Source organism: Syngnathus leptorhynchus, chromosome 17 (assembly GCF_054491065.1).
Source record: "Syngnathus leptorhynchus isolate UIUO chromosome 17, UIUO_Slep, whole genome shotgun sequence".
NCBI classification, from domain to species: Eukaryota; Metazoa; Chordata; class Actinopteri; order Syngnathiformes; family Syngnathidae; genus Syngnathus; species Syngnathus leptorhynchus.
In genome coordinates this window covers 3,472,250-3,497,722 of record NC_141211.1, presented here as the reverse complement: position 1 = coordinate 3,497,722, position 25,473 = coordinate 3,472,250, and the positions used below count along the sequence as shown (strand labels likewise).

Sequence of the window (25,473 nt, the reverse complement as noted above, 5' to 3'; positions counted from 1 at the left end):
TGAATTTCAAATTCAAGATTTATTCTGGACCTCTTTATTCTCATAATTCAAAATTAATTAAAATTGAATAAAAATGGAAAAAAGGTGAATAACACTTAGATTTAATAGTTAGCTATCAACTGATCATTTCATCTGAGTTGAGCTCCAAGCACCGTGTGTCTGCGCAGAGACAATAATCCTTTAAGAGGATCACCTTTGGAAGAAGGTGAACATGGGGATGCGTGGTGCACAAGGTTCTTCCTGCCAGAAACATGATCTTCAAGCATCCTGACGCAACTTTATGAAGGAACACAACATTATGGTGAGAGTCTTTCAACTAACATTTAATGTACAACTTGAACTGCAGTGTAAAATGATAAATGTGGCCCTTTCAAGCTAAATACAACTGAACTGTATTTGGGTAGTTTCTTTCACATGCCACTAGAGGGAGCTTGTGCACCAACAGGTTGAGATTTACTGTATGTGGACAGCAAACAGCCTAAGATGAAAAATCTGTTACCATTCCAGTGAGTTTATGATGGCGATGGCACTGCTGGAGGTTCTGTGCAGCCTGGCGGGCTGGTTGGGTCTCTATGCGTTACTGTGCCGGGTCTCGCCTCAGCGCGGGTCCGAGTGGAACTGTCGACTCGTCACACTGACGCACGGCGTCGTCATTGTGATGCTGACGGCGTACGTGGTCTTTGTGGATGGACCTTGGCCCCTCACACATGCTGGTTTGACAATTTTATTCCCATTTGCCATTATTTGCATTGTTGCTAGGCAGGACTGAAGCGGCACTACGTGGACTGAGATGTCACACATCAATGTGTCATTGCCAGGTAGTGAAAACACGAGTCTTCAGACGTCAGCGCTGTGCGTCTGTCTGGGCTACTTCCTGTTCGACATGGCCTGGTGCGTACGCTTCGGCGGCGAGGGCACAGTCATGCTGGGTCACCACGCCGCCAGCATTGTCGGTATCCTGCTGGCGCTGCTGACGGGCGAGTCGGCGTGCGAGACGTGCGCCGTCATCTTCGGCAGCGAGCTCACCAACCCTCTGCTGCAGACCCGCTGGTTCCTGCGCCGGCTGGGCCGCTACGACAGCCTGCTGGGCGACGCCGTCGACCTGCTCTTCATCTTCCTTTTTGCCACCGTGCGGGTGGGCGTGGGCGCTGCCCTTTTCTACTCCGAGTTGACCTCACCCAGGACTAGTTTGGCGATGAAGTTGGGAGGCGTGGTGATGTACGGGCTGGCGTGGGTGTTCATGGTGGATATCGGCAAGTTTGGATACAAGAAAAGTCGGATGCGCTACAAACAGTGGCAGGAGAAGCGCAAAGATTCTCACGACAGTCACCATTAAAAGACGTCTGGATTCTTTCTTATGGGGGACCCTTGCAAATGGGCAAAAGAGCACACGAAGAATTATTTTTGTCTCATCGCGCCATGTCGGAAATAAATACAAATGAGGACTTAGAAGTAGTGTTTTAATTTTTAATAACTTAGAAGAAAAAAAAAAGACCTTATTTATTAGCAAGTAAACCAGTAGTAGTGCTGAACAGTCACAGTGGGCACTCAATAAAAGCATTCAAAATCCCTGACGTAGAAAAAGCCCCCAGAATGCTTTGCTGTCCAGTACCTTTCGTTCTTTTGTCCAAATTTAAAAAAACAAAAGTCATTTTTGCATTCTTCGGGGGAAAGCTTAATTTAAGATGACAATCTTCACCCACCTCTTTAGTCCTTCTTGGCATGCTTGTTCCTACGCTTGCGGATGGCTTCCACAAGCATATGGAGCAGCGCCACCAGAGCGGGCACACCCACAGGCACGAAAAGCGGGATGTAGATGGCGAACTTCTGGTCGTCGGGGAAGTAGAGCAGGTGGAGCAGGGACGGGTCGAAGAAGGCCCGCTCCGAAGCCGAGATGGCCTCCTTGCTGTACTGCAGGGCGAAGGCCAAGTTGCCCGACTCCAGCTCGGCGCTCGCCAGCCGCAGCGACGCCACAGCGTTCGACACCTGTGGCAAAGAGCGACTTTAATGGGTGAAAAATATTTTCTCCTCTCTCCCAAAAAACATCGCATGCACGCGCACACCTGCTCGGCGATGTTGTCGTTGATGACGATGTTCTCGATCTGGTCCAGCAGCTGCGCCAGCGATGTGATGGTGGTGGTCGCCGTGGCGATGTTTTCCACGGTGCGACTCCACATGAGACGGTCCAGTTCCCAGTCTAGCAGGCCCGAGCTGTCGGGCGGCGCCAACAGGAATCCGGCGGGAGGTGACAAGGGATGCACGCCCAGCAGCAGCCTGGGAGCGAGCGGGGAGGGGGTCTCGTGATGTCACTCGCGTCGAGTCGTTCTTTGAAGACGTGTGACGTTACCGTAGTTGAGCGAGGAAGACGCCCATCACTTTGGTCATGTTGATGTTCACGTCGAAAGTTTGCAAATCCGGTCCATAGAAGCCGAGTACATTATATATCTAGAAAGACATTTGAATCTTAATATCAATGTTCTATATTTAGGTTAGCAGTTAACGTCAACAATCCAGATCATCTCTCACCATGATTCCGCCCCATTGCGGCGAATGAAAGGCGTTGGAGGGAACCTGTCGCTTCTGCTCATCGAGGATGTAGAGCGGCATATGTTGGTTGTCGGGCACATACAGCAGAAAGTTGAGCAGCGGGTTGGACGAGGCTGCGTTGGAGCCTGAGCGCAAAATGTCCAAAAAAAAAGTTAGCTCATTTCAAGGCGTTCCAAAGGAAACATCATTGAGTTACCCAGTCGAGCCTCGACGGGATTGATGACGTGCGCGAGGCTGTCGACGCTCAACGTGTAGGCGTTGTGGTTGTTGTCGAATTTGGCGTTGACGCCCAGAAAGGAGTAGTACACCATCTGCCAACACAACATGCGCTTTTGAAAGTTATTTCATTCATAATTGATTTGATAATTCAATTATATTCAGACCGATTCATCATCTGATCGATTCAATACGAAAAAAAAAAAAAAAAACAACAACCTGAGAGTCAACGCTAAAATTAGCCAAGGGGCTGAGTTTGGAGAGCATCGGTTGGACGTAGGTGTAGACGGCGCCCTCTATGTCCCAATAGATGCGATGCCACTTGGGGTCAGGATTCAGCAGGCTGAAGGTGATCTCGTAACCTATAAACAGTTGCAAAATGGTGACCAAGGGATTCTGTATTTTTTTTAGAATGTATAGCTCGTGTTCCTAACCAGGACTGGACTTGAAGGCTCTCATGCTGTCAGCTTTGGTTTGTGGACGTCCCGGGCTGAGTCTCACTCTGTCGCTGAGGGCGGCCGTGATGTCGTCGTGGCTGAAGGAAATGGTCCGCAGCACCTCCTTGACCCGCGTCTCTGTATAGGCAAGCACTTGATCCAGCGTCTTGCCCCCCTTCGTCTCGGCGCCCGCGCGAAGCAGGGCCGTCCGTCGCTGGCCCACGTAAACCCTCACATCCTGTTAGCAGGAAAAGTTTTGCTTAATGCCCGACTTTCTTTCCTGAAAAGGATTTTTTTTTCTTATGATGCAATACACAACCATTTTATACAGCTTTTTTTTTTTTTTTAAGAGACTTTAAAGTTTGAACCTGAGGCAGCAACAAAGACGATAGTGGGATTATGTAAATCACCAAAGATCCGTACGGACTTTCGCTGAGTGCGTGCAAGGACTGATCGATGGCTGCAAAAAAAAAAAAGAAAAGGCCTTGATTCAAAGGACAAACCAAGCAAATTGTGAGACTGACCATCAGCGGTGGGCTGGTTCAGGGCGTCCTCCTCCATGATGGTGGCAGTGCGATAACGCATTTCATATCTATAAGTCAAAGAAGTCTCTCCTGCAAAAGTATTTTTTTTTTAATTGAAATACATTAATGCTAACACACAATGCAAAAACGCCATAGAAGAAAGGTTAGGAGATGAAGATCCGCCTTGGTAACTTACTGTCAATTTCGTGGTCCTCATCTCGTGTGCGTGTCAGGGGAAGCTTCTTCTGCTGTTCTGGTGTCAGCGTCCCACGTACGAAAACCACCTCCACGTCGGTACTCAGATGCAGCTACAAGGAACGTTCTGGAAATGTCAAAACGAAGCCGAGGAAGAAAAAGACAACAAAGGCTGACCTGCAGCTCAGCCAGCTCTTGAATCTCAGCCATGGGCAACCAGGAGCGGTACGTGGTGGTGGTCCGCAACCATACAGGGATTCCCACCAGGATGACCACGGCCACGATAGAAATGGTGGCGAATTGGCTGCGCGTTTTCTCTAAAAAAAAAAAAAATCCCCAGGAAGTTATTATTTGTGGCATTAAAAAGAAAGGTAGCTTTGAGGTTAGTTTCTCTCGATGCTAGCCAGATTTTTTCAAAGCGCTACGGCCACATAAAGTGTTTAAAGTCATCTACAGAGCATAACACAAAATATGATATTTTTTTATTAATCTCCAACCAAGAAGCACTGTTGGCTGAACATGGAAAGTAATATTGACAGGTGAAAGAAGCAGCGCTCTGCAAGTACTCACCCACTTCCGCGGAAGCCATTTCTGCAAATGAATGGGTGCGCAAACGTCACACGTCACATGCTCAAATATGTGACGTCACGTTGTGCAATAATCTCGCGACACCACGCAACACTTTACGGCCGAAGTCTGCCCGTTTTTATTTATATATTTTAAAATACCCAATATAGCATCTATTTAACAACTGCATTCAAGTAGATAGCGTTTTTTTTATTTTAATCATATTTTACAAGAAATTATTCCACCCATTTTACTTGCAAAATAAGGATGCACACTTTACTGTGTGAAGTTGCAACATGAAATATATATAATAAAGACTACCCAGAAAAATACAAGCAGACATGCTATTTAGTTTAATATAGTTTATTTGTCTTAACTATTTGACACAGCGAGTGCTTCAAGAACAATATTAACAACACAAACAATCACAGTTGATCCAATACAGCAGTGAGTGAGTCCCCACAAACCAAGCATCATAGTAATGAACTTCTTTGCAATCCTGGGGAGAGGGAATGACACACAATATTGACAGCTACACACAACCGTATACATTAAAACTGTGCAATTTAAAGCTAACGTGGACACGCACGCACGCACGCACGCACACACACACACACACACACACACAAAGTTGACTAATTAATGGAGTCTCTTGCATCATTTCAGACCAACATTGCCTCCTCGATGTCACTATGTCGATTTGCTTGGTCCCACACACATGCTAGGAGACAAAAAAGCCTATTTCTTTGTGTTGGTCCTACCTCCAAAATACTTTCAACTGATTTGATTTGTTTGATCATAAAAATACAGCAGCTCTCTTTTCAGTGTGCTCCTTCTTCTGCTTTTTAACACCTAATGTTTTAATCAACGTAATGAAGTTCAGTAGACAGCGCAGGCCAGTGATGCATGGATCGAGAAGTGTGTGGGGAGGAAGGGCCGCGGGTTTTAATAGCAGAGCAGATATAAGACTAACTAGGTCACGTGTTTGCTTATTAGTAGGCGTGATTGGCCACATAGAGGGACTGCCCAGCTGCGCCACCGCTGCCGGAGGACTCGTACTTGCCCAGGGCGGCCAAGCTGTTCGCCTGAAAAATGAGAAACGAAATGCGTTCAGAAAAACCACTCGACAACCAGCCTTCTGACCTGAGAATATCGTCTACCTCAGCCCGCTTGATGAACTCCTCGGTTGCGGCCTTCTCGTTGCTTATGTCCCCTCGCCAGGCCTGTAGGGCTGAGGCCTGCAGGGCGCGGCCGTAGGAGAAGGTGAGTGCCCAGGGCTTGGCCAAGGGGCAGGTATTGATGGCGTTGAGGTTAACAGTGGCCTCTTCTTCCGACTGGCCGCCCGACAGGAAGGTGACGCCTAAAAAAAAAAGCAACGACGAGTGAGCGGCGAGGCCCTACGCGTGAGGAGTGACGCGACGTCGGCCGTGTCTCACCTGTGACGGCGGGAGGCACGGTGCGGCGCAGGGCGGTGACGGTCGCCATGGCGATCTCCTCGTTGCTGTACTTGGTGGGGCAGGCGTGTCCGGCGGTGACCATGTTGGGCTTGAGCAGCGTGCCCTCCAGGTAGATGTGGTGGTCCGACAGAGCCTTGTACACAGCGGCCAGGACCTCGAGGTGGACGGATGGGCGTGTTAAAGCACTTTTGTTACTTTCTGATCATAAAAGAGGAATTGAGCTTGATTACCTTCTCGGTGACGTACTGGCAGCGCTTCAGATCATGGTCTCCATCAGGGAGGATCTCTGGCTCCACGATGGGAACGATGCCATTCTGCAATTAGGAGCGTACAAAGTTAGCAAAGAATTGTCCAAAACGCCATCACACCTTCATCTAAACACAAGGGAATGCCTAGGTAATGCTAGTTCACACACACACAAAAAAAAAAGCACCAACCTGCTGGCAAATGCTAGCGTAGCGTGCTAGCACGTTGGCGTTCTCAAAGATAGCCAGCTCGGAGGGTGTGGTATCGCTGATCTTCAGCACGCAACGCCACTTGGCAAAGTCAGCGCCGTCCTTCTTGTACTGGGCGCAGCGCTCTGACAACCCGTCCAGACCTGCGACCACAGAGAAGCAGGCACTAGTCAAGCACCTGAAGATGGTCGATGACGATTTGTCTGTGTTATGTGCTGTCGCCACTCTGACCTTGAGTGGTAGTCTCTCCATTGGTTCCGGCGAGGGGAACAACACCTTTGTCCACCTGCGAAAAAAAGTCACTTTAGATCAGGGATGGGAAAACCTTTGTGTGCAACATTTTTTGAAATGGACAGACAAAAAAATTAAACTGAAGTTTTGCAGGTTAAACGGTTAATTTAAATAACTCTTGCGTTGGATGTAATGAACTGCCTGCTCTTGAAACCTGACCCCGTGTTGACACAACACTGTGAGAGCGTGTGTGTGTGATCCCTGTCAAGAGCAGACCCACGGGACAACAAAATGGACACCGCCGGCAGCCATTTTGAGAGCGCACCTTGATGCCGACGACAATGCCGCGGTCCTTGATGAGCTTGGAGAAGGGCGTGCCGTCGTCGGTGTTCTGGTAGAGCGTCTCGTGAAAGAAGATGACGCCACCGATGCAGTTGTCGATACGCCCGTCGGCCGTGAACAGCAGCTGACGGTAGCGCCGGCGGTTCTCCTCCGTGTTGTCCACGCCGATGGGGGTAAAGCGCTTCGCCATGCTGCCTAAAAGAATTTTAAGTTTCATGTTAAGACATTCCGGTGCTTTTTATGGCTTTTTTTTTTTTTCTTCGCTACGTGCGACGGAGGCATACCGGTGGACTCGTCGGCAGCGAGGATGCCCTTGCCGGGGGCCACGATCCTCAGGGCGATGTCCTGCAGCTCCTTCTTCTGAGCGGGAGTCAGCGCGGGGAACTGGTGAGTCATGGTGGCTGAAAACAAACATTATCTTTATGTCACCCATCCAACATGGCAACTGTATGTTCTAGCATCCGAAGAAAACTGCATTTTCACTTTTAGGGCGGAATTTTCCTCAAAGACAATCTGGTTCGTGACTGAAGGGAACCCGCAAGCAGTCAGGACGTGCCGACGAGCACGCTTTTATCCTCCCCCCTCCCCCTGCTGTGCTCCGCCATAAATAATTGATTACGCAAGCTCTCTGCTGCACAAGCAGACAGAGGCGGAGCTACTATTACGTAACGGGATGCTGCTGGGCTCGCCGTGCTCTCCTCAGCAACCCTAGCGGCGGCTTCGTTTTTTCCCAGCCTCCTTCATTCAATCTTTCTTTCATGCCGTTTAATCGTTGCCTTTCATTGTGATGCCAAGCACTTAGAACAAAGAGGAAATCAATACAACCATACAAATGAGATTCGATGACTCCACGTCTCGCTAACGACAACATTTTGGACGCGTTTGCAATCTAGTAAACTTCCACACGGAGTTCCACACAGAGGGGTGCATTCATGCGAAGACAATGGATCGGGCGGCACAAAAAGAAGTGTGTGTGTGCTGACGGGGTGACAAAGTGAGTCGGGCCTGGAGGCCGGCCCAACAGGCCTCGCTCTTCCTGCGTGCTAATCCTCGGCTTAGGGAGCGCCGTGAGGTAACAAACAACACACGATGCAGGTGAATGTGAAGAGGTCGTAGCCGTTTGTTTACACTTGATCAAAAGTGAACAAAAGGTGGCGGCGTCAGCCCACAGGAAACACACGCTCAGCAAATAGCAGCTATCTTTTGTCAAGCACGGAATAGTGTAGGAGCTCCAAAAGTGTTGCGAAAACATTTTGCAAATCCAAACGCCAACTGAGACAAATCACATTGATAAACGCCTACACCAATTATGCTATGAGGCTAATTGCATGTTTAAATCTGCCAATATTGGATGGTTAATATTAAAGTATACAAAATGGATGCTTGAAAACAAAATGGCCTGATTGAGTCCTATCCACTTTCTATTAGATGTTCTTGAGCCTTTTTTTGTATTGATTTGTGCACCCAATTTTGCATCTAGCAATTTGAGGGGGGATTTTGTTCCCTATCCTTCATATCCTTTAAATTCCAAGAATGTGTGACTTGTCAGACAAAAGACCTTCACTGTCATGTAAACAAGCAACCCCGAGGCTGATACAGGTCGAGTGCAGCAGGGGCGTCCGCAGTCACAAATGGAAAAATGGGAGGGGGGCGGGGGGGTTGCAGCCTGTTGCGCAGCGCTTTAGTCGCCATTTCTGCACTGCGCCATCCATAGACTTCATTCGCATCGTCAACTATCCTTAAATTTCGAAAAACATCTGAAAAATACTCAACAATTTCACTACTAGTGTATATCCTTTGGCCCCGCCCCCTCCCCAACAAGGATGTCTACGTGCTCAGGAGCAGCTACTCACTCGCGCGCACGCCACCCTTTCTCACGGGCATCATACGTGCACGCGCACCAGCGTTCACATCGCTGGACGAGTACGATCGAGCCCGAGCCGTTCATTTACGACGACGTAACAGGCCACCTTGTCATCCTTGAAGGTCATCCCATTCTCGCCCTAGTTCTGTGAGCCTCGACAAACTATAAATAAGCAAATGAAATGATGATAACACGCAGAGATGACATTTTTCTGAGAGCTGACAGTTGAGAATTTCTCCGTTAGCTCACGGTTAAAAGCTAAGCTAGGCAAAGATGAAGCCTCAGCATCACGACAGGGAGGAAACAAAATGGCGCTTGGCAGTTGTGGTCAGATAGATATGTATCCTTTACCTTCTCTTGTTGGGGGGGAAGTGCGAAGTGACGAGAAGAGTTCCAAGGAGATGGATGCCGAGCTTCCGCCGAGACCGACTGCGCTGCAGAGCAACGTGACGCTTTACAAAACCTCGGGGAACCGGGGCGGGGCGGAGTGGGCACTGCGTCATACTTGCAGGAGGCAGGGCGGTCGGCATTGCGCATGCGCAGAAGAGCATCATCCGTCAATGGAATGTGTGAGGAAGTTGACTTCTTCAGGAAGCTGTAGAAACTCGACCGTTTAACGATCAGACGTATTGAATTGGTAAACCTGCACATTTTGTGTATTTTTTTATATATATAAAATAGAATGCTCTGTTTTTATTCGCACTCAACACGTAACCTCTCGTCGGTTCTGCATTGCGTCACTGTTTGTAATGCATTGCGTTATTATTGTTACTAAATAAGATCGGGATGACACAGCATTAAAAGCAGAAGTGTTCTTTTAGCTGCCTTCTGTACAAGTAGCTCATAATTTACAACTGTTCATTTGAATCAAGGAAACTGTACTATTTTGTTTGTTGAAATTGTTTCTTCCACCCTTGTTTTTTGAAAACGTTGAAAATGAACTTAGGAAATCACATTTGACAGAATGTTTGTACAAGATGTCATTGTGCAGGATTCTATGTAATCTCTCGGTCAACGTGTCATAACAGTGACAGAGTTGGGCAATGACTGGTGAGTCAACCTGCATGTTGAAATTTGCTCCAATCAAGCGTAGTGACAAACGCAGCACACCCTATTGTTCAAAAAGACATCTTAAACGCTCCTATGAATTGTATAAAGAGTTTTTTTTTTTATATATATATATATATATATATATATATATATATATATATATATATATATATATATATATATATATATATATATATATATATATATATATATATATATATATATATATATATATATAAAAACAAGCATTCTCTCAACAAAACACAAAAGTCAGGATCACTCGTGAGGCATTCGGGTATATCGGGAAATAAAATAGGTGATAAGAAAAAAAAGCTTTGTACCTGTGAAAACATCAATCTGGAAAACGGCTTGCACAAGTGACTACACAAAAAATAAAATGGGGAGCATTGTCCTCCGCTTGAGTGACCTTTCCTTCTATAACACCAGTTGCGGCAATATCGACAGGCAACGTTCAAGTCCATGAACAAATCGCATTTCTTATTGTGCAAACACAAAAGCTTTAGAAAGGTGCTCTCTTTTTGGGTTTGGTGTCAAACAAACTGTAAACATTTCAGGTGCCTGAGATTCTTTTGTGCATCATGTGAGAGCAGACTTTGACCATCTGGACTTTCATTGACCATTTAGGAATGCTGAGGCCCTGAAAAAGATGATTTGAGTTTAGCTCAAAATGGCTGCTTGAAATACAAACGTCTTCCTGAATTCCTGCTGAATTTCACACACGAGTCCTTGAGATATTTCCTCGACATCGGGTCGTCGGTCCAGTTTAGCACGCTTTGTTGTGAAAGGGTAACCTGATAGCGAGTGTAGTTTAAGGCCATGCAGTAAACAACAATGGAGGATCTGTTTCTTCTCGACGTGGCCATTTTAGGGATGGACCCGTCATTTCGTTAACAAAAACCTTACAAAGTCGGTTCCGTAGTGATGCAAGCTGTCTCGATTGACGGAATCAAACAAACACCTCCTTACGCGGGCCAGCTTCCTGCAGCTGCGCATCGGGCGTGTTTGGCGGCCCGAGTAACGAGTCGTACTCGAAGCCTTTGAGTGGCTGCAGTGAAAGCGTGAGGCCTCGGCGGGCTTTGGCTGCGCGGTCGGGTCGCTCCCTCAGCTCCAGGATCACCTGGGAAGAAAGGTTGGGTTGTTACAGTTGCTGTATCGTACTTTAGATTCAATTACCTCCACAGGGTGGCGCTGCAGCAGGTTTTGGTCAAAGCTGAGTCCACGGAAGAAGGTCTGGCGTTGGAAACGATCCAGGGTGCGAAGTCGGCGGGCGGGCATTTTGCACAGTAGCTGTACAGAGAGAACGCATGAGTGTGAAAATAAGCCAAAAAGGAGAAATAGATGTTCTTTAACTGCCCTCACCTCTGTGATGAGCATGGCCAGAGGGGGGCTCAGGGTGAGGGGCATTTCATAGGGGAAAGACCGCACCCTCCTCAGCATGCCACAGTGGTCCGGCTCTGGAGGCAATGGGAACTAAGGAGAAATTCAAGCATCAACAGCATTCTGAATAATTCGATGAAAACTCGGGAGTTTCCATGACGACGTCACCTTGCCGGTAGCCAACGAGAATAGCAGGATGCCCAGCGACCACCAATCGGCCGCGTGGTTGTACGGACCGCCACTCAGCACCTCGGGGGCTGCGGTGCAAACAGAGCGTGCTCACAATGCCCTTTTATGTCATAGAATGATGCGGCGGGTTGTTCCTCACCCATGTACTGGATGGTGCCGCAGATGGTGAAAGCCCGACCTCCTCGCTCCAGGCGGCGGGACAAACCAAAGTCGGCCAGACGGAGGTGTCCTGGAATGCACCATTAATTCTCATGAACCTCTGAAGCGGACGCAATTAATTTTTTTTTATCACTCTCATTCGTATTCATGACCAATAAGTGGATGTCAGGAAGGTTCTGGATGTTTACAAAACGGCACAATGCTGCCCTCTGCGGGACATTAGTTGACTTACCATTATCTGTCAGCAAGATGTTCTCCATCTGTATGGAATTGAGATACACAACATTTATCAATGTGTCCTCAGCTGACTTTGAGACAAAAATCAACTTTCCTACCTTCACATCTCTATGGATGACACCAAAGTCGTGAAGAAATCCTACAGAGGAGAAAAAAAAGAGCAAATGTTAATAAACTTGCTCCACATTTAACATGGGAGCTGCACTTTGCTTTAATTACATGACCGTCTTTATAATTAGTCCAAACGGGACTCGTGAGCTCACCCAGCGCACAGCCCAGCTCGGCGGCAAAAACCCGCACCGTGTCTTCGGCGAAGAGTCCGATCATCTGCCAGTAGGTGTAAAGGTCGCCGGTGCTGCAGTAGTCGCACACTAAAAGGCAGAAGAGTCAACAACACACACATTAAACGTCCACGTTTTTCACACATTGGGTGAGATAGCAATAAGCTTCCGAAACGCCAGGTGGCGACAAAGCTCATCTTAGAGCTCATGAATAATTGGCTAGATTGTTATGATTGTGCTCACAAACGCCTTTGCATGTAGGATGACTTTTTCCTTGTATTCATTTCTATTGTGCAATACATGAATATCAAAGGAATAATCGCATTAAAATAATCATATGACGTGGCTCACTGACATCTGCATACACTCAGTTTGTGCATTAGGGATGTGATTCCCAAGCACAACAGTGGGGAGGGGGGGTAGAGGGGCAAGGGGGTTCGCTGAAGTCCAGAGGGCCAGTGGATGTGCTTTTGTTCACAGAGTGGGGGCGGGCAGTCAAACAAAATAGGTCACACTTTCTAAGTCACTGGATAATTGAACGGGGGGGGGGGGACAAAAGAAGATGGAGGCAAGACAGCACAATTTTCTGAGCCTCGGGATTGAGGAGAATTGTCGGTTCAGGGGTGAGGTGTGGATGTTGAAGGTGGGGGTTCTTTGGGGTGGTGGTGGTGGGGGGGGTTCATTGCTCTGTGGCTGACTCACTAATGTAGAGGTGGCGCTGCGTCTGCCAACAGTCCTGCAGGTCGTGCACAAACGGGTGGCGAATCTGACGCTGAGGGGAAAATTCAAAGAGTTGCTCCGACGGGGGTAGAGGCTAGAACTTAGCGGGGAAATTCAAACGTTTCTGCCTGACGAGAACTCGACAAGTACTCACCTGAACTATCACCTCTTCTTTTGACTGCTCCAGCACGCCTAATCGAAGGATTTCAGATTTGGGAATTACCTGCACGATATCGTCACAACACTTTCAGCGTCACATTAGAACATCATTTGAATGATTTTGAATTATTTGAGACCCACTTTGACGGCATACGTTCTCTGTTTGGCCTTGTCCTTCACCTTCAAGATGGGTCCGAAAGAACCTTTGGCGATGTAACCTAACACCTGAAAGAGCAACAAAATACATTTGAACACAAGCACGTGCAAGGCATGGAAAAAAAAAAAAGCATCCACCTGAAAATGTTCTTGTCCCGGCACAGCCCTGTGGGGGAACTCGGGTAGGAACATAGCCACGAAGCCCGGAAGGCTCCATTCGGATCTCAACTTGTCTGGGCCCACCCCCGCCAGCCTCAGGACGTGTTCGGGGATGTCAGGCGCCCTGCCTTGGAGCATGTGCCGGCGACCCAGGCGTAAAGCGGGCGGCGCCAGACGACACAAGGTTGCAGGCAGCGACAGGCCCATGCTGGACAGGAAGCCACGCCAGCCTGACGAGAGGGGCTCTTCCTCGCGCCTATCAGCCGGCTTCTGGTGGAGTTTGGAAAGTCAAGAATGGAGAAATGTGGCAAATAAATTCATCAGACATGATTTCCACTTATATTCGAAACGGCTCAACGAGTGACGTGTTAGTCACGTGACTGCTGCTTGCCTGCGGGTCACACGGCAGATGTTCTGTGTAACGGAGCGTGGAGGATTCTATTACTGAGCCTCCAGTAGTAGAAACATACACAAAATATTGCCGTTTTATTGATCAAAGTATCGCAAAGTATATTCAAAAACTCGTATTTGAAGGGGGGGGGGAATGATCACCATGGAAACGGGAGCCCCGCATCATCAGCGTCATACCGTCCCAAAATGTCGCCCCCCCTCCCCTCCGTTTACCTTCTTGCTGCCGTCGGCCCCCATCTGCGTGACAGCACACGCGAGCGCGCCTCATCGGTGCCGTAAAGCGTCTTCGGAACCTTCTGGTGCCAAAACAATTTTGTAAACCTTGAGAGGAGAGGCGAATAAACGCCACTATAATCTACTCTAAAACGGAGCAAAGAATATGGCGACATTAAAAAAAAAGGTTAATCCTGGATGGGCGTGACCATAGACAAAACCGCCCACACGCTCGTCAGCCAATAGGAACGCGGGAATAAAATAACTGGTTTAAGCACCGCCTACTTGGTCTACCAGATTAGGGCATCGGATGTACAGGCAGTCAATTTCATTTACCGTCCAATTCGAATGACTAAAGGGATACATAATTCATAAGAAACGACAAATAATGCATGATGTGAAGCTCTAAAAATAGTTCATTACACACACTGTGTAATAAAGTCACAATATCGCTAAACTTGACAGCGCAAGTGCCTTTTATTTGTGAGGAAGAACATAATACAGTGCCACATGTCCACATTCTGTTGAGTGTTGTTGTGAGGACGTTCTACAAAATGAACCAAACTGCGGAGCTTTAAATAAAATAAAAAAAAAAGGAGGGTATGATCAGTCGTCCTCATCGAAGTCCTTCTTGCCCTGTGGAGGTTTGGGACCCCCTGCTGGTTTGGCCATGATGATCTGGAAAACAAGAAAAAGACAGCAAACAGAAGCACAAATTAGGAATAATGTGACCAAGTGAAGGAGGTCTGAGGAAGCAAAAGTCTTCTTGGTCATCAATCACTTGTCTTACTACAATTCCAATTGACTTCATGCCCATGCAATCACGTCATTGCGTTTGTTTAGAGTGAATTCATTCCGTAAACACACCCTTGTCGTGATGTCACTTTTTTGTTTTGTTTTTCTTCTTCAACACATCCACTTAAGTTAGTAGTGACAGGCAACTCTTCACACGTGAGAGCGCACACACGTTCCAGAAACCTACTGACTGTGCGCCTTCTAGTGCGTTTCAAACTTATCGGGCTCCTCGTCCCAGTTGTCCTTGTCCCAGTGGCCGCTTTGCTTGGGAGCCTTGGGTCCCCCTGCAGCCTTAGCCATGATGATCTGGGTCGTACACACACAGCTAAGCTAACCGGCTACACGAAACCTCTGGACCGGACGCAGGAGTGACCAACGTTTGCATCTTCCGTGGGACAAAATGCACGTCGGAGGCCGTACCTGGTCCACTCGCAGTACTGTGATGGCGGCGTTAGTGGCCAGTTTGATGCCCCAGTATTTGACCAGGTACGGGTCCAGGATGCCAGCTTCGGCCACGTCCTTCACCGAAGGGCCGTCTCCCTGAAAAACGACACCTAGTCAGTCATCGTCGTCCTGGAAAAGTGTATTGTCGTCCGTGTTTATTGGCCCACCTCAATATCAAAACCCGCGTTCTTGTTGCCCTCATGATGCACCGAGTACATCTTGGAGATGAGCTCGTTGGCCCTCACGCCGGAGTTCTCCGCCAGAGCGCGCGGCACCGCTTCGAAGGCATCTGCAAACTTTTTGATGGCGTACTGCTCCAAACCGGGGCAGGTCTTAAGGTGGCAAGAAAGAAGGTGACAAAGCTGTCAGATGATGAAGAATGTTTTGAAGGAGGTCCAAAGGGAAGCGCGCACCTCTCCGAAGGAAGTGAGTCGATTGGCCAGCTCGATCTCGGTGGCTCCCGCACCGGGGACCAAACGGTTGTCCTGGAAACAGAAGGTGAGATCAATTGCAAAAGCAGTTCGTGGGACATTTAAATTGTGAGGGGGAAAAAAAATCTCATTTAAATTTGTTCATCCCATGCGAATGCCACTCACCCTAACGAGGACCTTGAAGGTGTTAACTCCGTCGTCGATGGCCCGCTCGATGTCGTCCATCAGGTTGTCGGTGGAGCCTCGGACCACCACGGTGGAGATGGCGCCGTCTTCTTTCTCTGATCCGTCAAAAAAAAAAAAAAAAACATTTCACTTGGAAGCTTCAATCACGCCAGCCGCTGATAGCGAGAAATGACGCACCGTGTTTGAAGACCACCACCTGAGTGTCGCCCACCTCCGCCAGGTAAACGCTGTCGCAGTGACCGATCTCCTCAGGGGTGGGTGCAATCTAGAGGGGCAATCAAGAGTGGTAAGAATTTTTTTTTTATTAAAAAAAAAATAAAAATTAAATAGGAAGACTCACCAGCCTGGGCAGCGCTACAGCGCCCACAGTCTTGCACAACCTCCTCAGGTCCCACTTGGAGTTCAGCCTGAGGGAGAGAAACATTTTCTCCAAATATTTTCCTCTATCTTGTGAGAATTTTGGGCTGTAACGAAAAACTTCCTTTCGAATCTCCTTACCGGACCACCATCAGATTGTACTTGTTGGCGTAGTGCAGCGCCATGTCGGCCACCTTGCCGCCCGTCACCACCACGTTGGCGCCGGCCTCCTTGATGGCTTTCACCTGCAACTCCATCATGTCCTCCTCGCCCTTGCTGAAGTCCATCAGCTCCTTGGCGCTGTTTATCAACACCGTGCCCTGCACCCAATAATGTCGTTACTTCTCTGCATGATTTACATTTCTTTTTATGAGACTAAATAAAGAACTACCATCATTTTATGACTGGCTCACCTTGGTCTCGGTCACCATGCAGTCGAAGGGACAGGAGAAGACGGCGATCTTGGCGTCTTTCACCGACGTGATGTCTCCCTCCGCCTCCTTTTTGAACACCATACCGTGCAGCACCGAGGATGCCGTCACGCCGCAACCCTGATAAGGAGGTTAAGAAGTCAACAAGGCCTAAAAGTAAGACACTATCCACAAATTTGAGGACACTCACCAGGATCTTACACACACGGACGTTGTCCACATTGAAACTGCCGGACTCTGGGAAGATGGACACTGAAATAAAATGGAAGAAAAGGCCATCAAAAAGAGGAGATATTGAGTGACGTGATATCCAGAAGGGGGCGCTGGTACTCACCGCAAGCTTGGGCGATGAGGTTGGACAGGTAGTCTTCGTTGCCGTACTGTTTGCTTGTGATGGCCGTGCGGATCATCGCCGAGGCTTCCTTCAGGTCGTGGAGGTTCTTGGCTGTTGAGCACACGCACTCGGGCAGAAGCTCCAGCGCCTTCCGGCACGCCTTCTCGTAGCCTTCGATCACCTGTGGCCAAGCCGTTTCCGGATTTTGTTAATGGCCACATTTTGTTTTGTTGTAGGTATCTGAGAACTGTTTGCATATTACATCCTCATGATTTTGGGGACGCAAACATACCTCTGACACGGAAAGACCCATCCGTAGGAGCTCCTCAGCAAGCTCCAGCAGCGCGCCGGCAAACACCAGGACGAAGTTGGTGCCATCGCCCACCTCCTGTTCTTGCATGTGGGACGCCATCACGATCATTTTGGCCGCTGGATGCTGCACCTAACGGGTATCAAAGAACCAGGTCAGACTCAATCAATCAATGATGTCACAGCAATGGCAGGCTCAGGCGGCGCTTACCTCCAGTTCTCTGAGGATGGTGGCGGCATCATTGGTGACAAACAGCTTCTCCAAGTGGTTGATGACCATTTTGTTCATGCCTGAGGGCAAAAGGGGGCACGGCATTCATTTAATATCCCTTTTTTTTTTTTTGTGGTAAAATTAAGTGTATGGGATGGGCACGTACCATTGGGCCCGTAGGCCGAGCGTGTGGTCTGTGAAAGTTCTTTACAGGCTCGGATGTTGCGAAAAACGGCTTCTTCAAGACCGGAATAGTGCTGCAAAGGATGATGTCATATTTACTAATGGTAAATGATGTGCAAAAAGTTTTGATTTTTTCCATTGAGGGTCATAGTAATGAAATTAATATGTATTATTTTGCCTTTTAAAAATCTAGAAATATTGTTTTAAAACACGACATACTTGACTTTTTTTTATTTAAAAAAAAAAAACCATATAGGGGGAAATGAAAATTCCTTAATGCTTATTTCCATTAGCATTAGCACAACACATGACAGCTTGGTTTTTAGCAGTCATATCAAAACTGATCCTCAATGAAGATCTGTACGTTCACATTAAACACACAGGACACATAAAGCACGTTGATGATGTCCATCATCCCGACCACGCTCCAGAACTTTCTCTAGGTCTGAGCATGTGAATGAAAAGTACGTGCTAACGAGGCGGCTATGGCTAACTAGCTAGCACGTTGCTTGACGAGTCTTAATGGCGGGGGGAGTTCCAACGTAAAATTGAAAATACATATAGGCTCACCTTGGCGCCGTCTTTTAACATTTGGGCAAAGCCCGGAGCTTTAGGGACATGGAGAGCCATTGGTTTTTTTGCGGCGTCACAACGTGTAGGGAAAGCCGCAGCGTGGACAGCACAAAGCCGGAGAGAACGAAGAAAGGGCGGGGCTTCCTGTGGCGAGGCGTCGGCCTTTCTCCAGTAAGCGAGAAGGGACAAACTTAACCAATATCGCATTTTAACTAATATTTATTTTTACTACGTAATGATTAGTCAGAGAAGAAAAAACATAGGAAAAAAGATGTAAAAGAACCAAATCTTTGTCATTCACGACTTGTAACTAGTTTAACACGAGCCCCCCCTAAAAAAAAACCCCACACACAGACAAGTACTTACTATAAAATGGCAGTTTAATTCACATTTGTTAAGTTTTCCCTCTTTCTTGCATTAGAAAGTTGGTCCTTGGGTGCTCTAAATGGCAAATTTTCCCATTCTAAACAGTAAGTCATGCAAATCACATTACAGAACAAGTAGATAACACTAATCACCCAAAGGTCATATTTGACTTTTCTCACATTTGCCTTGAGGACATACATGCATAAAAAAAAACCTCTAGAAATTGTATCAAAAGGCACATTCATATGGATAATACTATAAAACCAAGTGAGACAAATATTAATATCATTATTGCATATGCATACATGTTAGTGTTAGTTCTACAGATACAATTTTGGTCTCATTCATTTAAAAAATACAGTAAAGAATGACTCATTAACAAAAGTGTTTGAAGAACATTGTAACTAATACATTTGGTTGTAGCAGCTAGAGGAAGAACAATAACAAACACAAATCCACTTTTGTTAGCTATACTTAAGTTGACCCATAGTGATCCCTAATTAGCTTCGAGAAACATGTCACCACACGACACTGCGAATAGGCAAGTGACACATTTGGTTTCTATAACATGGCCGCGTATATATGAAAGGTCCTTTACGCTGACTTTATTAAAGGCCTCATTTGCGGACGGCTCGGATCCAGCCACCGAAACGTTGCGACGCCTGTGAGGCTTGGTGGCTCAGGTTGGAGCAGCTGAGTTTCCCGCTGGGGTCTAACTTCCTCCTCATCACTATTGTCGCTGTCGTCGTCATGTCTCTCAAAGAACCGCACTTGTCCATTGTGTTGTACCTAAAGGACCAACACATCAAAATATAATATTCGAATGAGTTTTGTAGTTGTTAGTGTACAGTCGAAACGCACGAGCAATGTTAAGATGCGAAAGTGTAGGAAAGAAAAGACAATCAACAGTGGAACCTCCAAAAGTACATTTGGAATAATGCTACTGTAAAGTAATGCTAAAAAGTCCACCATTTTGTTTTTTGGGGTTTAAAGTGGCCATTTTAGGCTCCTTTAACAAGATCCATCAAAGAATACCTAAATTAGGCAATGATTTATCTTTCATAAATTCATTTAACAGTAGAGGTTCCACTGTCAAGAAATGAAAATAAAAGAAAGGTTTTTCTCATTCCAGGCACATGCATCTCCAGCACATGCTCAAATTTCCTCTTTTAGTTGTTGCCATTTGTTTGGATGCATTTACCTTCTTCCCTTATTCTGCTATTTGAGAATAGCCAAAGCGCCTGTTGTAGGAGGAGGGGGGGGTGGGGCAACAACAACACTCCATGTTTAAGTGTGCCAACTGCTGTATTTCCGCACTTTGAATGTCACAGCAGGAAGAGCACAACCAGAAAAAGACATTCTTGGAATTTTATCTGGTTAGAATGCGCGCGCGCGCACACACAAACAGACGGGTCCCCTCCCATCTGCCCCTTCATTCCCCTCAGTTTTGAAATCGAGGCGCGAAGAATGTGCAGGGGTGGGAGGGAACTGCCGGGAGATGCCGGCTGGGATTGATTGAACGGGAAAATCTCAACGGTTCTCCCGAATGCACACAAGTGTTTCATTCACATACAAACACACACTTACTTGTCGTCTCTTCCGATGAGCTCATCGAAGGCCTTCGATAGACGTTTAAGCCTGCGGAGTCCATTTGAGACAGAGTCCACATCCTGGTCAAACTTCCTGTGGTGGGAAAGACGTTCAAAAAGTCAAGAGCGAAGGAAGCAAATTGTCATTTATGGATGGGAGAAGCATGGACGTGACTCACGGTTTCTGGTTCTGCATGTTGGGAGAAGCAAAGGGGCTTCGCAGCGCCGCCATGCGAACCAGCTGCCTTCTTCCGCCGCTGTGCTTCACCCCGAGGACGCCGTTGTCCTGCTTTCCTCTGGAGCTCGGTGTGCGTCCGGTCCTGGCCGCGGACCTGCCGGTGCGTCTCGGGGTTTGGATGGACGGCGAGTCGCCCCCCTCGCTGATACGCCCCGGTGTCGCCACCAAGCATTGGTCCCGGGAGAACTCCCTGTTCCTTTGCAACTTCTGAATAGAAGGCGGTCAAGAAAATGAAGATGGGAACGCAAGTTTTTCAGTCCCGAGTGAAAGTACCTGAACCACGCCCCCGATGGAGTTCCGAGCACGGCGTGTCAGTTTGCGGACGGTGTCGGTTTTGGGCTGTTCCTTGGTGGGCTCGTCACCGGCATCCTTCCGGAGGGAATTGGTTTGAACGGCGTGCAGCGGGAGGCGCTTGCGAAGGGAAATGCGCAGCGAGTTGAGGGAGGATGAAGAGGATAGCTTGCGGAAGCCTTTGGGCGCCTCAGGGGAGCTCTCGGCATCCGAATCGTCCGGGGCCGTTTGGGCCCGCCAGACCCCCACTACGGCTTTTGCCACACCATCCATTACAGAAGAAAACACCCGAACAACACTGCAAGAGGACGTTTCGATGTTAACTTTATAAATAAAACACATTATTTCAATCCAATCTTAATTTACATTGCACCTTTCCTACTAAAAGCAAAAAGACAAATGATCAAGGACAAACACAATATAATTATATTTATATCACTGAAATCGTCTTGAAAAGTTAACGGTTTTTTTATTTTTATTTTTTTTATGCACATACCTTATTTAATCTTTCACGCAACAAAAACCGGACAAGGGATTTGGGGACACAAGGGATTTTCAAACTGGCCAGCGCCCCTGAACGCAACGTTAGCTTCATGGAAGATAAAGATAAAAGTTTTCTATCCCCACACCATCACTAAGGAAAAAAACGTTAGACAAAGATTTTTTTCTTAAGTGACGCATGTCTTCCTTACCTTAAAAGAAGCACTTTGTTGTGAAAGACTCGACGAGTCTTCTGTTGTTTGAATTTGGCGGTGAAGCAGAAGCTCCAAGCAGGCTGGGAAACGCCCCGTCTGTGACGTCACACACATAGCCCGCCCTCCAGTCGTACTTCCGGTAGTTTCGGCTTAAATATTAATAAAAAATTTATAGAAAAGAGTTATGTGATCAAATTTGATCTTGAGTTTGATTTTCATTATCACCAACATCAAATTAATTGAATCAACGGCCTTCCGAACTTTTTTTTTTAAGACGTGTGTTTCATGAATACACCTGCAGATGTCGCTAAAGTCTTTATGGTAGTTCTTTTGGGTGGGAAAAGGTGGTTCAACTTCAGTTATTTGCCCGTCTCAAGAGCCTTAACACAATTTCTGCTAAATTACAATGTGATTAAATTCATCACTGTGCAGTAGCAATCAACGCACAAGGCTCTATTAAGTTCTCTCTGTTATGTAAGAACCATTGATATTTACCAAGCCATAATACCACTTTGCTTTGTCTGTTTCTTTTAATTGGTTTTGGGGTTATTCCTATTACAAGAACGGGTGAACTCTTTCATTATCTATTTAGATTGATTATTCGTCAAGTTTTTTTATGTGAACACGTACATCACCATATTTTATTTTATGGGCTAAGTGACATTGTGAGCTTGGCCTTGGACATTGACACATCGTTTTTTGTTGCATTTAAAGTAAATGTATAACACCATTTTAATGAGTCAGTGTCATTCAGTAGGTAGTTAAAGTTCAGGCACTGAAAGAAGACATGACAAATCCACTTAATGTCTTAGACGCAAAAATAAGAATGTGCAATGAAAAATAATCTCCCTCCCAATTCGGTAAAAGAATAGATTCCCCACATAAATTAACCAAAATAAATAAACATATTTGTTACACGGTCAAACTATAAGTATAAGCATTTTATTAATAAATCAAAAGTACAATAGGCCTGTGTTAGCTTTATGTTTACTCGTTGGCTGTTAGCAGTCTCGTTGAGTTATAACTTAGAATAAAAAGGCATCCTCGTGGAGTGCTACAAAAGGACTCTTTACTTTGAATACAATAAAATACAATACAACTTTATTTATATAACGCATTACACAACAGCTTCAGGCATCCTCACAGAGGGCTACATCAGGAATCGTTTAATTTCCCGGGTATCTTAGCCTTAGCTTCACACAAAGCTAATTAAGGGCAAGGGCTCCTTCCTGTTGTCATGGAAACGAGCAGCCAAGTGGAGAGCTACAAAATGAGTTGGTCAAATGACTGGTTCTCTTAGTCTTAGCGCGACGCTAACCGACCGCTGACAGGTAAAGCCGATGACGATTCTTCACTTGCAGCACTGTCGGCAGACAAAAAGCGGAGTGTTAAAAGCGTCACGATGTACGGACAAAAGTCTAGGGACGCTTAAGCACAGCTTTTGTGACATTACCTTGATGATTCTCTTCCAGCGTGAAACGATGGCGAGGATCGCCGTAAGGCACACCACAACCACGCCGGCAATGATGGGCATCAGTGGAAACTTGACGGTCTTTTCTGCGGAAGACAACAAAGTCAGCAACGTGGAAGTTCAACAGTGGGTTGTGGACCGGCAAGGATTCACCTGTGACAGTAACCAGGAAGTCCTTGCTCCTGATTCCGTAGACGGGCGAGTCGACCGTGCAGCGGTAGAGGCCCTCGTGCTTACTCTTCTCCGCCTTGTTGGCAGACAGCCGGCTCGTGAAGCCGTCGTCGGTCAGGGTGAAGCCCCCTGCGAGTATGTCGATAGCGCTGCCGTTAAGAGTCCACCGCACCGAGGAGATGGGTGGGTTGGCGAAAATGTCACAGCTCAGCATCAACGACGAGGCATCCTCCACCCATACGCCCTCGGATCCCGACAGTATGGGCGCGTCTGAGGGGGGGGGGGGGTGACATTCGGGTGATTTAACCAGGTAAAATAATAATTTGACGTCTATAGCCGTCAATGGCAGAGAATGAGATAACAACACACATGTGACATTGAGTGTGACGGAAGCCTCAACGCTGGCGTTGCTGCTCAGGTGGCAGGTGAAGGTGGCGCCGTTGTCCTGGTGGATGACCGGCATGATGCACACGGCACTTTGTCCCTTGCGGTTTCCTTGGCGGAGAGTCACCGTGGCGCCGTTCCTCAGCCACACCAGTTCCGTTCCCTCATCCTCGGATCGGTTGGTGGAACACACCAGCGTAACGGTTCGCTCCAGTTCGGTCAGGATGACTCCCTCGCCGTCCACGCCGGGCACCGACTCGATGGTGAGGCCTTGGGATGAAGGATAGATTAGCAGATGAGGGAAAAAAAAAAAAAAAAAGTTGAGTTTTCACACGAGGAATTCGATTGCCCAACTTAATATTGTATTGAAGTTTGTCCTCTTGAAATTTGGAGTTTGATTTTTTTTTTACATTTCAACAAACGGCAATCAAAAGCATAACCTCGAGCAATTCGGCCTTGGCGGAGAAAAATAATAAAAAAAAACACAGTATGACGCACGATGTTGGTTTCTCGGAATTGACTGGCTATTTGTGTGTATTTGTGTGCGTGTGCATGTCATACTTACACAATGTTTGTGCGGCACACAGCGCTAACACAAGAACACAGTAGGATCCCATTTTATTCCTTGCTGGTAAGAAAGTGAGAGAAAAGTTTAGAATTAATCATAAGCTCTTCATGATGTCCTTTTGTCAATGTTGAAAAGAAAAAGAAAAAAGTAGCGCAACTAAAATAACACATACTGTGAGTTTGTACAGATTCTATCGAAAGAATGAATGTGAACAGCGGCAAGCATTGTAGCTCACCTGAGTGTGCTCGCCTGAAGATTTGAGACATGACAATGAGTCAGTTTGCTCTTAAAGACGCCGAAGGGGAGTTGAGCTTTATGACTTCTCGCTGTTTGTTATCAATCATGTGTGAGTTTCTGACCTCTGTTTATTGTTGTATTTTTTTATTGGCAGCCAGTGCTCAATCTTGGGTGTGGACATGAAAAGGATTGCAGTGCAAGCGCCTTCAAAAAAAAAAAAGACATGACAATAAAAGATACAGATAGTCCATAGTAAAAAAAAAAAAAAAAAAAAAGTGAGCGTGCTGCCCCAAGTGGCCGTGAGTGGTATAGCCCTACTGAAAATCAACAAGGTTCTTACTTTGTACTGTTAGAGATAATAGTGGAACAATCTGATTGGAGGCTATAGCACAAAATTTTAATTTATTAAAAAAAATCTTTCAATGTCTTCCCGGGAAAATTAATCAATTTGATAATACGTGTACCTCATTGCAGGTTTTGGAAGACCTACAAGTCCTCCCTCTAGGTGGCGCTCTCGGCTTCATGACAGGTAGCCATGATGACGAAGTCACGTCGCGTGGGCGGCATCACCCATCATCAGTGATGCGGCAAAGCCCACCAGGGTCCGTCGTCCCCGCCCCCTCCCGCTTTCAGTGTTCATGTGCAGTGTCATTGATGGCCCATGACGTAGTACCGCCTTTCCCCACTAGGTAGCGATGAGAGGGTTGTTGGGTGGCGTTTATGGGGGGGGGGGGTAGTGGTTGATTGGCGGCTGGGAATCTGTGAGCAAATGAGAGATAATTGCTTTGTGTCAGAGCAGATTTGGTGATGGGAGATAAGGGGTCCGGTGGTGTGATTAGGATGATGATGATAGCGCCGAGATGGGTTGGGGGGGGGGGGGGGGCTCGTCACTGTGATGTGGCGTAGTTAATGGTAGCGGCAGCGTCACGAGAGGCGGAGCCAAGATGGAGGAACAAAGGGGTGGCGGATTGGGCGGGGGGCGCCGATAGCATGTTAAAAAGCTTTGAGGGGCTTTCGGGGATAATGGCGGCTACGCGTTCTGGCGTCTGCTGCAGCTGATAATCACGAGACGGGAGAGGGTAACCACCAAGACGGGAGCGAAGATGGTCAAGGGGGTGGACACAAAGAGAGGTGGGGGTGAAGGGGGGGTGGGCTTGCTGTCACCTGCAAACACTTGAGCTGCCTCCATTGGGGGCGAGCAATTTTGTGTCATTTGCACGCAGCAGGACGAGAAGGGTGGGG

The 25,473-nt window shown here is 47.1% G+C and overlaps 7 protein-coding genes across 11 annotated transcripts in view; 1 reads left to right on the top strand and 6 right to left on the bottom strand.

Moving 5' to 3' along the window:
* The first annotated feature begins 514 nt into the window (after positions 1-514).
* LOC147043097 (TLC domain-containing protein 5-like) lies at positions 515-1,440 on the top strand. The gene is made up of 2 exons (XM_085935587.1): positions 515-713; positions 819-1,440. Exons 1-2 carry the CDS (start codon positions 515-517, stop codon positions 1,334-1,336), a joined length of 717 nt encoding a protein of 238 aa, XP_085791713.1. The 3' UTR covers positions 1,337-1,440.
* A 13-nt stretch (positions 1,441-1,453) lies between these two features.
* Positions 1,454-4,585, bottom strand: pigs (phosphatidylinositol glycan anchor biosynthesis, class S). The gene is made up of 12 exons (XM_085935585.1): positions 4,490-4,585; positions 4,097-4,236; positions 3,921-4,032; positions 3,725-3,814; positions 3,569-3,660; positions 3,198-3,438; positions 2,983-3,125; positions 2,744-2,858; positions 2,527-2,672; positions 2,348-2,445; positions 2,064-2,274; positions 1,454-1,986 (listed from the first exon to the last, which is right to left on the bottom strand). Exons 1-12 carry the CDS (start codon positions 4,506-4,508, stop codon positions 1,708-1,710), a joined length of 1,686 nt encoding a protein of 561 aa, XP_085791711.1. The 5' UTR covers positions 4,509-4,585; the 3' UTR covers positions 1,454-1,707.
* A 248-nt stretch (positions 4,586-4,833) lies between these two features.
* Positions 4,834-9,315, bottom strand: aldocb (aldolase C, fructose-bisphosphate, b). The gene is made up of 9 exons (XM_085935586.1): positions 9,187-9,315; positions 7,256-7,372; positions 6,955-7,166; positions 6,630-6,684; positions 6,381-6,541; positions 6,174-6,257; positions 5,923-6,097; positions 5,647-5,846; positions 4,834-5,571 (listed from the first exon to the last, which is right to left on the bottom strand). Exons 2-9 carry the CDS (start codon positions 7,365-7,367, stop codon positions 5,479-5,481), a joined length of 1,092 nt encoding a protein of 363 aa, XP_085791712.1. The 5' UTR covers positions 7,368-7,372; positions 9,187-9,315; the 3' UTR covers positions 4,834-5,478.
* An 846-nt stretch (positions 9,316-10,161) lies between these two features.
* On the bottom strand, positions 10,162-14,111 carry rskrb (ribosomal protein S6 kinase related b). The gene is made up of 13 exons (XM_085936023.1): positions 13,968-14,111; positions 13,323-13,613; positions 13,170-13,253; positions 13,024-13,092; positions 12,852-12,921; positions 12,132-12,239; positions 11,967-12,007; positions 11,864-11,891; positions 11,612-11,701; positions 11,452-11,540; positions 11,266-11,376; positions 11,080-11,193; positions 10,162-11,023 (listed from the first exon to the last, which is right to left on the bottom strand). The coding sequence occupies exons 1-13, from the start codon at positions 13,989-13,991 to the stop codon at positions 10,853-10,855; spliced, it is 1,290 nt and encodes a 429-aa protein (XP_085792149.1). The 5' UTR covers positions 13,992-14,111; the 3' UTR covers positions 10,162-10,852.
* Positions 14,112-14,420: 309 nt separating this feature from the next.
* cct8 (chaperonin containing TCP1, subunit 8 (theta)) lies at positions 14,421-18,387 on the bottom strand. Of its 2 annotated transcripts, XM_085936402.1 has the most exons (16): positions 18,219-18,387; positions 17,632-17,722; positions 17,466-17,545; positions 17,238-17,387; positions 16,946-17,126; positions 16,802-16,863; positions 16,594-16,731; positions 16,322-16,500; positions 16,164-16,230; positions 16,001-16,088; positions 15,803-15,918; positions 15,620-15,691; positions 15,374-15,538; positions 15,183-15,302; positions 14,950-15,068; positions 14,421-14,645 (listed from the first exon to the last, which is right to left on the bottom strand). In XM_085936402.1, the coding sequence occupies exons 1-15, from the start codon at positions 18,276-18,278 to the stop codon at positions 14,964-14,966; spliced, it is 1,674 nt and encodes a 557-aa protein (XP_085792528.1). In that variant the 5' UTR covers positions 18,279-18,387; the 3' UTR covers positions 14,421-14,645; positions 14,950-14,963. The 2 variants fall into 2 exon arrangements, with proteins under 2 accessions (XP_085792528.1, XP_085792529.1); XM_085936403.1 differs by lacking the exon at positions 14,950-15,068.
* A 193-nt stretch (positions 18,388-18,580) lies between these two features.
* On the bottom strand, positions 18,581-21,498 carry pimreg (PICALM interacting mitotic regulator). Of its 3 annotated transcripts, XM_085936406.1 has the most exons (6): positions 21,202-21,365; positions 20,688-21,003; positions 20,356-20,621; positions 20,175-20,270; positions 19,789-19,828; positions 19,242-19,376 (listed from the first exon to the last, which is right to left on the bottom strand). In XM_085936406.1, exons 2-5 carry the CDS (start codon positions 20,976-20,978, stop codon positions 19,798-19,800), a joined length of 684 nt encoding a protein of 227 aa, XP_085792532.1. In that variant the 5' UTR covers positions 20,979-21,003; positions 21,202-21,365; the 3' UTR covers positions 19,242-19,376; positions 19,789-19,797. The 3 variants fall into 3 exon arrangements, with proteins under 3 accessions (XP_085792531.1, XP_085792530.1, XP_085792532.1); XM_085936405.1 differs by lacking the exons at positions 19,789-19,828; positions 21,202-21,365 and adding an exon at positions 21,398-21,498 and having other exon boundaries at positions 18,581-19,376; XM_085936404.1 differs by lacking the exon at positions 19,789-19,828 and having other exon boundaries at positions 18,581-19,376; positions 21,202-21,360.
* A 1,046-nt stretch (positions 21,499-22,544) lies between these two features.
* The window catches only part of tmigd1 (transmembrane and immunoglobulin domain containing 1), a 25,513-nt gene continuing 22,584 nt past the window's right edge, over positions 22,545-25,473 (bottom strand). For both annotated transcript variants that reach the window (XM_085936077.1, XM_085936078.1), the window contains exons 5-12: positions 24,696-24,990; positions 24,354-24,435; positions 24,230-24,243; positions 23,992-24,054; positions 23,412-23,696; positions 23,025-23,312; positions 22,854-22,957; positions 22,545-22,763 (exon numbers count right to left, since the gene is read on the bottom strand). In XM_085936077.1, coding sequence (XP_085792203.1) covers positions 22,752-22,763; positions 22,854-22,957; positions 23,025-23,312; positions 23,412-23,696; positions 23,992-24,054; positions 24,230-24,243; positions 24,354-24,412 — 825 coding nt within the window. In that variant the 5' untranslated portion in view covers positions 24,413-24,435; positions 24,696-24,990 and the 3' untranslated portion in view covers positions 22,545-22,751. The remainder of the gene's footprint in view (positions 22,764-22,853; positions 22,958-23,024; positions 23,313-23,411; positions 23,697-23,991; positions 24,055-24,229; positions 24,244-24,353; positions 24,436-24,695; positions 24,991-25,473) is intronic.